Source organism: Nilaparvata lugens, chromosome 8 (genome assembly GCF_014356525.2).
Source record: "Nilaparvata lugens isolate BPH chromosome 8, ASM1435652v1, whole genome shotgun sequence".
In the NCBI taxonomy this organism is placed as follows: Eukaryota; Metazoa; Arthropoda; class Insecta; order Hemiptera; family Delphacidae; genus Nilaparvata; species Nilaparvata lugens.
Genome location: NC_052511.1, coordinates 34,185,306 through 34,196,580, shown reverse-complemented (window position 1 = coordinate 34,196,580; position 11,275 = coordinate 34,185,306). Strand labels below are relative to the sequence as shown.

The 11,275-nt window shown below is 33.2% G+C and overlaps 2 protein-coding genes across 2 annotated transcripts; one reads left to right on the top strand and one right to left on the bottom strand.

The window, feature by feature from the left end:
* Positions 1–7,326: 7,326 nt before the first annotated feature.
* LOC111061548 (small integral membrane protein 4) lies at positions 7,327–7,844 on the top strand (the record flags this gene model as incomplete). The annotated part of the gene is made up of 1 exon (XM_022349247.2): positions 7,327–7,844. A coding segment is annotated over one exon (240 nt), but the record flags the coding sequence as incomplete, so codon positions are not given.
* LOC111061539 lies at positions 7,834–9,954 on the bottom strand. The gene has a single exon (XM_022349237.2). It carries the CDS (start codon positions 9,936–9,938, stop codon positions 8,610–8,612), a length of 1,329 nt encoding a protein of 442 aa, XP_022204929.2. The 5' UTR covers positions 9,939–9,954; the 3' UTR covers positions 7,834–8,609.
* Between the last annotated feature and the right edge of the window lie 1,321 nt (positions 9,955–11,275).

Here is an 11,275-nt window from a genome sequence, read left to right as displayed (position 1 = left end):
ATTTAATAAAAGAAAGAGTACTTTTGAAAAATATAATTAATAAAATATAACAGTTGTTATTTAACTGATGTTAAAAAACACTATAACTAAGTCAGCATATTGTCAGCACCCCTAACCTTATGGAACATTATTAAATATAATCCAAAAAAACCTAACCACTAACCCCTAACCCCTTCACATTTAATAATTTAGATTTCAGAGCAAAATCCTAACCCCCTAACCTATCCTTTCACATTTGAAACATCAAAAAACATGACTCTAACTGCACCCTAGCCCCTTCTAGCATATTGCAATTTCAAAGCAAAAACCTAACCTATCCTAATAACACATTATTAAATATAACCTGAATAAAACCTAACCTCTAACCCATTCACATTTAATACTTTGGATTTGTTCGTCATCTTTAGAACAAAACATAAACATTTGGTTCATTTCATGAACATTTTCACAAAAATGTGGTTCATTTCATGAACATGTTCACAAACATGTGGTTCAGAGCAAAATCCTAACCCCCTAACCTATCCTTTTACCTTTGAAACATCAAAAAACATAACTCTACCTGGACCCTAGCCCCTTCTAGCATATTGCAATTTTTAAGCAAAAACCTAACCTATCCTGAAAAAACATTATTAAATATAACCTAAATAAAACCTAACCCCTAACTCTTTCACATTTGCAAATCGTACACTACCATTATAACGTGGACCTCACTATAGATACTCAAAGAATACTTTTGAATAACTATGTTATAACTGTGACTGTTGCTGGCCGTTACTCTGTTTCTGAGACAAAGAGAAGCTCCTCTGTAGAAATGATCCTATAGAATGGAGAGGTATGTGCATGCGCTGATAACGTATTTGTTAGAGCAGCTCCGTTCACTGTGATAACTGCTACTGAGCTGTGACTGGCATTCAGTGGAACAGCTGCAACTGATTCGCCAATGCACAAAACAGTGAACTCTATACTAACTTTAACAGTTAGTATAGAGTTCACTGGCACAAAAACACAACATAACCTTATTATGTCAAAATCAAAACTTGTAACATAACCTCTAGTCCAGTCAAATGGTTGTTTCTAAGGAAACAGCCCCAAAAGAATTTTTCTCGACGGTTCTATACGTATTATGGGTCGCTGAATTCGAATCTGAAATTAGTTGACACGCCAGACGGTGGCTCCACCCCCAAAACCTCCCAAAATTTCGGACTTTTCCAATTTTTCCATTAATCTCGAGAACCTTGATTTTTACAACTATTCATGAGCGAGTTCTCCAACCCAGCCGGTCACTAGTTCTAAAGTTTGTCAACAACTCAACTACATCTTATCATCAATTCTACTACTCTCTACATCCATAACTACATCTTACCAAATAACTTACAATCTTTCGAAGCAAACGTGAATTCATCAATTATTATTGATGGCTGAAATTCATGCTTCTCTGTCAAGTGTCCAACTAACTCTGAATGTTTGTTTATTGCTTAGAGTTTTCCTGCAGTCTTCGAATGGACATATTGCTCCTCCTTTTGCAGGACTATTACGTTTATGAACATTTTGCAGATGCCGCTTTAAATTATAATTAGTGGACAATTGTTTTCCACATGGAGTACAATTGAAATTAGATGATTTCACAGATATAATTGCTTCACGTGTTCACTCATTCACAATGGCTACCGACTGTACATTTTATTTTTCCAAATAGCAGGTAACAAACTGCTTCAACGAATGTGTTACTCAAACAGATACTACGCTCGCGTAGTAGAAAGGAGCAGTTCTACTACTTATTCTGTGGTTCTACAGCGAGCCTCGCCGTGGCCTCGCCTCGATAGTAGGGATGGGTATCGAAAGACAAAACATCGATGTTTTTAACATCGATGTTTTTTTTTCATCCTAACATCGATAAGTGAAAAACATCGAACAGTAAACATCGTTTATCGCCCTACGTTTTTATGGATGATACTATTAGTCCAGTCAATATAGACATAAAAAAGGGGGTGTGCTTGCAATTTATATTGTAGTTCTGATTTTTTAATATATTATTTGGGTACATAAGAGAAGTCCAGAACCAATTTCTTCATGCAAGATTTCCTTGTGCTAGATACAAGATAGCCCAAAAACCTCGTATTTTCGGCTCATTTTCCAGTTTTTAGCTATTTCTGCCAAATCTCTCCTAGATTATATAATTCTGAAAAAAAATGAGATCACTCGGAACTCTTTATTCCCAATGAGTACTTTGTTATAATTTTTCAAAAATGAGTAAAATTTGAAGAAAAAAATCAATTTTGATGAAATTTAGTTTTTAATCAACAATGTCTTCCAATTGTTACAATTTAGATGTATATTTCAAAATCCCTCTAGGCGTATTTTTGTGCTATACAATCTGAGATCAGGTAGAGCGCTCTATGTCATATAGATTTCCAGGTACACCTGACAACAATGCTCCTTGTATTGTGGAAAACACCTAATTTTCAGCTTCAACCATCATCACCATCTACTTTGTCCTCACATTGATATTTCGCACAATGACATAAGTTCATGGGTAAGAATCACCCGTTAGATGCACTTAATTTCAGTATTTCCTAGTAGAGGCACGCTTAAGGACACCTCAAAGATCAAAATTTCAAACACTTATAATTTGCTTTTGACACAATGCTCAGATTTCATCGTACTACACTTCATTCTTCTCGGCTCGCCAGGGCGGTTCAAAATCATGCATCAACAGTCAAATTCGGTCAAAAAATAGAAAATTTATTGTTGATTGTAGGTACTTATTCATATTCAATTCATAAGAAATGCCCAATTTCTATATTCAAAGTCATGTATCTCGGTAACCCCTTATTACAAAAATCTGGTGTGGTACACTCACACAACTTTCCTTGCTCATTGAACTGTAAGCCCCATTTCTAAACGAGAATAATTTAGGGGAATAACATAATGACGATTGGCGGCATACGCGGCAACATTTTATTTGAAACTACGATCAGACTTCTGTATAAAGTATATGTGTATACAGAGTGTTTCATAATTATGGTAAAATAATTTAATACGTGATAGTTGAGGTAAAAATAAGAAAAAAACTTCTTATAAACATATATCCATAAACGCTTCATTACCGAGCTATACAGAGTGAAAGATTTCGCCCGGAATTCAGTTCCTCTGGTGAAATACACCGATGCTGAATTGTTTGGGGACTAGTTTTTGAAAAACTTATGCTGGATTCATATGGAAAAATATCTGAAAAACTGAATAAAACTAGTCTGGGAACTGTAATGTGAGTAGTTTTTGAGAAAAAAGTTAAAATATGCAAAAAATTCAAGTGAAAAAACACAGTCTTCTACGTTTTATGCCCAATAACTTTCTTTAATGACCAGTAAACAAATAATTTTTCGCAATAAAAATTGTAGAGAATTTAATTCTGGAAAGAATGATGTAAGCTGTGTGAACTAAATTTAAATAAAAGTTGGATAAAATGTATTCTTATGTAGTACATTACACCACAAAAATTTGCTGTTTTATGAGGAGAGAACTAATAACTCATAAGTTGTAGCTCTTCGCAAATAAAATATTCGGTTTTTATGAAAAATTTTTTTTATATGAAAGTAGCATATTCAAATGACATTAAACTTATACCAAAAGACTAGTAGATTATGCCATTAAGCCTGGGAGGAAGCTCGAACAGAAGTAGATGATCTCCTATGATTCCTGCCCAAATGTTTACTGAGAACTGATGTTGTGGAAGATTGGGATTGATGGCATGAGGATTCTCGGCTGCCCAAATATGTTGGTTGTGGACGTTAATGATAGCTGTTCTTGTAAAGTGTGCCTCATTGGTAAATAAAACGGTTGTTAAAAAGTTTGGGTAAACAAGTTTTACTAAAAACCATCGGCAAATACCAGCACGGGGAATACAGTCTCGTGGCAATAGAATATGAACTTCCTGGAGGTGGTATGGATGTAATTGTTGCTCTTTTAGTATCCTCCAAATAATAGATTGATTGACATTAAACTGCACTGACAATTCTCGTGTGTTCTTCTCGGGATGTTCATAAATTTCATTAAGAATTTGTTCTTCTAACTCAACAGTCTTAGTAGGTCGCGGTCTGCCTGCATAAATGTGCTCTTTGGATATCAAAGAATCTGTCTCAGACAGACGTTGATGAATAGTGGCAAAAAACTGGAACTTGGACATACTCGGTTAGGAAAGTTCTCTTGATACAAACGTCTTGCTTCAGTACTATTACAGTAGTGTCCCATTCCATACATTAAATGCATGTCAGCTAATTCGGAGTATGAATAATGTCTAAAATTACCTGCCATTTTTAGACTAGTTTTATTCAATTTTTCAGATATTTTTCCATATGAATCCAGCATAAGTTTTTCAAAAACTAGTCCCCAAACAATTCAGCATCGGTGTATTTCACCAGAGGAACTGAATTCCGGGCGAAATCTTTCACTCTGTATAGCTCGGTAATGAAGCGTTTATGGATATATGTTTATGAGAAGTTTTTTTCTTATTTTTACCTCTACTATCACGTATTAAATTATTTTACCATAATTATGAATCACCCTGTATATAATTGTTTTCAGAGTACTTTTTCCTTTGTGTAAATTGTGAAATTCGATGATTTTTTTTGAAAGTCGTAAAAACAGCTGTTCTACAGATGAAATAATATCTCGACTATGTGTTCTTTTTAGGAACTGCTCTACCTACCTACCTCATGCACGAGAAGGAGGTTGCAAAGTCCATTTCTCAAGGATGGGGTGAACCCCACATTAGTTTCCCGGAAAGGAGGCTTATGCCAGTTGATAGAGCTGAAAAATAACTATACAGGGTATGAATTTGAAAAGAATCGGTCAAGTGATTTTTGAGAAAATCGTGAAAAACATGTTTTTTTAGTAATTATCTGCCATTTTTCTCAAGAATATTACGGAGCTCCTGCAATTTTCCCAAAAATGAGACTCATGTCAGTTGATAGGGATTATGAATATATATGAATATATATATATCTATGGTATAAATTTGAAGAAAATAGTTGCAGCCGTTTTCGAGAAAACCGTGAAAAACATTGTTTTCTAGTCATTATCCGCCATTTTTCTCAAGAATATTACGGAGCTCCTGGAATTTTCCCAGAAATGAGACTCATGTCAGTTGATAAGGCTTATAAATAGCTATCCATGGTATAAATTTGAAGAAAATCGTTAAAGCCGTTTTCGAGGGAACCGTGAAAAACATGGTTTTTTAGTAATTATCCGATATTTTTTCCGCCATTTTGAATTCAATTTTATTGAATTTCTTATTGTCAGATCCTCATGGTATAAGGACCTTAAGTTTAAAATTTCAAGTCAATCGGTTGATTAGGACTGGAGTTATCGTGTTCACAGACATACACACATATACACACACACACAGACCAACACCCAAAAATCATGTTTTTGGACTCGGGGGACCTTGAAACGTATAGAAAACTTGAAATCGGAGTACCTATTTTTTTGGAAAGCAATACTTTCCTCACCTATGGTAATAGGGCAAGGAAAGTAAAAATTATTACGGTACATGATCTTGAAATGTACAATAGAATTTTCTATTTCATCTGCTGTAAACAATTCATGAAAAAATATGTTCGTGAAGATAGATTTGATTGTTGAAAAAAATCTGGAATTGTAGATATTTCTCTCATATTAACGGTTTTGGCAGTTCTATGATAGCGAAAAGTGATTCAAGATGGATTTTAGGCAACTGAGCTCGTAGAGGATGAATTTATCTACAATTTGTAATCAATCGTAAGTTTCTTTGATGTATCAGACTCGTTTTAGAAACTCTTGATCAACAGTAAAATTACGAAAAAAATGTAAAAACTGAAATCGCCATTTTTAAAATCTTAACTTCCAAATTGTTTTGGAATCGAAAGTATTATTTATTGGAGTGGGTAGAGGGGAACAATTTTCACATTCTCACTAGTTTTGGAAATTTTATCAGAAATATTTCACAAGACATGCAACTTTGAATATAGAAATTGGTCATTTTCTGTGTATTGGAATATGGGCTTAAGTACACTCAACAATAAATTTTCCATTTTTCTACCGAATTTGACTTATTATGCATGTTTTTGGACTCGGGGGACCTTGAAACGTATAGAAAACTTGAAATCGGAGTACCTATTTTTTTGGAAAGCAATACTTTCCTCACCTATGGTAATAGGGCAAGGAAAGTAAAAATTATTACGGTACATGATCTTGAAATGTACAATAGAATTTTCTATTTCATCTGCTGTAAACAATTCATGAAAAAATATGTTCGTAAAGATAGATTTGATTGTTGAAAAAAATCCGGAATTGTAGATATTTCTCTCATATTAACGGTTTTGGCAGTTCTATGATAGCGAAAAGTGATTCAAGATGGATTTTAGGCAACTGAGCTCGTAGAGGATGAATTTATCTACAATTTGTAATCAATCGTAAGTTTCTTTGATGTATCAGACTCGTTTTAGAAACTCTTGATCAACAGTAAAATTACGAAAAAAATGTAAAAACTGAAATCGCCATTTTTAAAATCTTAACTTCCAAATTGTTTTGGAATCGAAAGTATTATTTATTGGAGTGGGTAGAGGGGAACAATTTTCACATTCTCACTAGTTTTGGAAATTTTATCAGAAATATTTCACAAGACATGCAACTTTGAATATAGAAATTGGTCATTTTCTGTGTATTGGAATATGGGCTTAAGTACACTCAACAATAAATTTTCCATTTTTCTACCGAATTTGACTTATTATGCATGATTTTGAACCGCCGTGACGATCCAAGAAGGATGAAGTGTAGTACGATGAAATCTGGGCATTGTGTCAAAAGTTATGTGTTTGAAATTTTGATCCTTGAGGTGTCCTTAAGCGCGCCTCTCCGCTAGGAAATACTGAAATGAAGTGTATCTTACGGGTGATTCTCATAGAACATAATCTCAAGAACTTATGTCGTTGTGCGAAATATCAATGTGAAGACAATGTAGTTGGTGATGATGCTTGAAGCTGAAAATTAGGTGTTTTTCACAATACAAGGAACATTGTTGTCAGGTGTAGCCTACCTGGAATATGAGATAGATCGCTTTACCTGATCTCAGATTGTAGAGCACAAAAAGAGCTTCTAAAGTGACTACAATTTTATCTGGATCTATTGTTCCAATATTTCAACAGTTACGGTACTAACTGGAATCACAGCAATTTTGGACTTGTGGTATTCAAGTAACAGTCTTTCGAATAATTGAAGTCAGGGTGTGACTAGAAAGGTACATCAACTCTAGTTCGCAAGATTTGTCATCTTCATGGTTTAGTCTGCTGAAACCTCTCGGGATATTCTAGAGCGGTTAACAAAGTTTTGGGACTGTGGCCTGGGAAAAAGTATTTTGGTTTATATAGATTCCTACCAATATTCTTTTTTGTTGGTGCTGGACTGGAATTTACTATGATAAATTGGAAAGCATTTGGCCGAACAAATTTCTACGAGATTTATAAAAAGAAACAAGTAAGTGAGACAGCACGTGAAGAACTTCGAAAAGAAGGAATATTAGTAAAATCCTAGAACATTTGCGTTCAAGTAAAGGCGTATTAAACTTGTATCATTCAGAATGTCTAGTAAACGAATAAAATTTTGTGTAGCATCTATTTTGACATTATTTGCTGGTGCTCAAAGTGTCCACATTGTTTACCAGCCATTGAATGATTTCAGACAACTAGTAGAAGAAGAAAAAGATCGATTACGTAAAGAATTAAATGAAAAACAAAGATAATATTTAACAGTATGATTTAGTCCAACTCTTTATCCAATTTTAATTTGTAAAATATACTCTTTTCAGTACACTAAATTGTTTTATTTAATGATTAACACCTATCTTATACAACCTGCTTTAGGCCTAAATCCTAGATTATAAAAGTCCCAGAACAGAATTTTTATATGAAAACAATCAGTAGTGCATCAAAAATCAAGTAATCTTGCAGTATTGTATTTGACAAAAAAGACTTTAAAATAGATTACATTTATAACAAAAAATTGTTTCTTATCCGGAAGAGATTGAATATTTTGTTGGTTGGTTTTTTCTGATATGAATTCCTTGTCTCTGGTTCTTCGACCTTCATTTCTTATATATATCTTTTCTTGATGAACCATTCACGGCTAGACTATCATTATATTTTAGCTGATATTTTCAATTTCAATGGATCATTACTTAGGCTATTCTATTTTTTTTTTTTTTACATCATCATCATTTTCTCTCTGTATCAACTTGTCATAAGTATAAACATACAGTACCACATTTATGGCTCACGCCCTTTTTCTCTATATTTCTTCAATCATTTTACTCCTTTCCTTTTTCAACTCATATATAGGTTAGTTTTCTGCAAATTATGACGGCTTTGTAGTTGCTCAAGTAAGCTACTTTTTGTAAATCGCCTCCTTTTTTTAAATTACTTGAAGCATTTTATACTTGATCCTTTCTTTCTCATATAGCTTAGCTAGGAATGAATCTCCTACAATTTCAAACAAACTACAGTATCCAGCAAGATTGGCACTGTGTTTGTCAATTGTTATCACTCATATTTTCTTGAATGATAAATAAGATTTTCTTATTAATTAGTGGCTGAAAAGTCTGTATCATAACCATCATTTGAAAATTCACTTTGATAGTGCTTCTGATTGCATTCAAACAAATATAGCGCAGTTACATCCTCAGTGTGTTTATTGGCAAAACTCTCTGTAAATTTTATCCTTGTTCTAACGTCAGTGTTGGATTCTTCAGGACTGTCATCTATTATACTATCATGGAATCTTATTGCTTGGATATGTTCGTCTTCATCCTGACCTCTGTCAGATATGAGTTTAAAAGAGAAAATTACTGACCAGAACAGCCCAGTTATGAAAAAAGAAATTATAAAATATATAAAATGGCCAACTGCGGAATCTCTTGAGTTGTATCTTATGTTCTCTTTACTTCTGGTTTTGCTAATTTCTAAATCGTGTTTTTCATTTCTCATATATTGGTTCACTGTCTTTTTCAGTTTTAGAATCCCGATTAAAGGTGGATGGCATACATTGTCTTTTAGAAGAGTAACTAGAACCGTATCCAACCAATTATAAAACTTGTTCACAAAATTTGCTCGTTCCTTTGTACAGTCAATTTTAGAATTCATCTGTATCATATTGCCGCAACATATTACGGATCTATAGTATACAGTTAGAATTGGCTTAGCTGCTGAAAATTGATTTAAATTTGTAAGCGTCAAACCTTTTGTCGGAAGCGCAATAGCATTTGGTTTGCAAATATTATCGAGAATTGGAAGAGGAATACTTGAAAACATTTCACAACTCTCAAAAAGTGTTCTATTCTTTGTTGAAAGTGTTGAACCATCAAATATCAATGTATCACAAAAATCAAAATATGCATTACATATTATTTTGGCTGGCTTCACATTGTCTAAAAAACTTTCTGTTTGGACTGGCAAAGTCCAGCCTCTGCCATTGGTATCAAGTCTACTTTTAAAATTTTCAGATAAATCTATTAACTTTTCAATCATCGTCATTTTAGCCTTACCTTCATAAAGCATTTTGTAAACAAAAGGCAGTCCATAGCTGTTGATATAGCCTCCTAAAACATCGCTCAAGGCTTCTGTTAAAATTGATTTATTCAATTTGTCAAGATTCTTGCTCTCTTGTACTATTACCGATAGACACAACGTCAGATACTCTAAAAGTATTTTAATTTCATTAGGCTTTTCACTAGGAATCAACATTTGCATTTGGAAACGAGTTATTAATAATGAAGTATCTCTGTGTGCCCAGCAATCTCTGAAACTGTCGGTTTCTCTGAACAACACTGTTTTCACATTTACCGTTTTGGTCTCGTTAATTTTGTTGAAGTTTTCTTTCATTTTGGCATAAACTTGAACTTGGCTTATCATGAGCAAAAGGAGTAAAACATTGAGCATCCTCTGTAAATCATCAAGTTAGATTTAATAAAACCTTTCATCTTACATACTATATTTTCTTGAATTACAAAAGTTTAAACAAAAAATTTTCTTTCTTCAAACCAAAATATAAATTTAAAAATCACATTAAAAGCTTTGAGTCATACTGTTATTTTAATTTTTAAAAACTCTATCGTTATAGTATTTAGCTTTATTATTTTGAAAATTAGTTTATTTCAGCTGTTTTCGTTCATAAAGCTACAATATGATGTATTATAAAATGAATTTAACACTTTTATCTTAATATTATAAAATGGCTGTGTGATTTTAATTAAACGGAATTGCCAAATATATTTTCAAACTCAAATCTTTATAAGGAAATAGAATAATATTTATTAGTAGAATTTTCTTAAGGTAATCATGAACTTTGAAAATAATTATGTTATTAAAAACATGATTGATCGTTTAATTAAAATAAACCAATTGACTTGCAATTCAACAAGTAGTTGTGGTAATTTTACTGCCCAGCTGCCCTGCTTTCAATTCAACTGCTATAAAATAGGAGAAGCAATAGAGGAAACACAAGTCAGTGTGATGACATCATTTTACGGCGGTTACCGTTTATTATATATTTGACTGATTTAACATTTATGTAACCGGGCTTTATTCAATATTGATATTTATGAAAAGATCACCTTTAATATGATTTACCTTCCTATAGATTACAAAAAAAGTAGATCACATGCAGTAAAAACTTACATATTCAAGGATATTCACTTGATGCACTTATGTTTAAGGCATTAAAGAAATAATCAGAATATTATACATTCATAATTATATTATAATAATATCGAGTGACCTGGCTGGCTCAGGTCTGGTGACAGAGTTTTCAGGTCGCAACTGATCAATTTCAGGGCCCCTGACATGACCTAACACCTGCTTTTTTTAGGCAGCCGGGACCGGCGGCTTAACCTTCTGGTAGTCGCACCCTACTCAGTCACACGAGCAGTCGCGTGTTGTATTTTTTACAACATCCAATTTTCTAAGTGCAATGTAGGCTACTCTGTTTACTGTCAAAACATATTAATTGTATAATTACTTTTTCCATCTTCTTGGATTATTTTACGCCTATGAACATTTGGATGATTACCATTTCATAGCCCAACAAGGTACATCAAGCAAAGCCATCAATAATTCTGTGTTATTGGTTCGTTTACAGTCCCCGTATACAGTCTTTCCCTATCTTATCGACAGTGCGACTTATGCACTGCCAATAAAGGAAATATATTATTCAGATTCATTCTATGTTGTCGTTTTGAGAAGTAATTGGT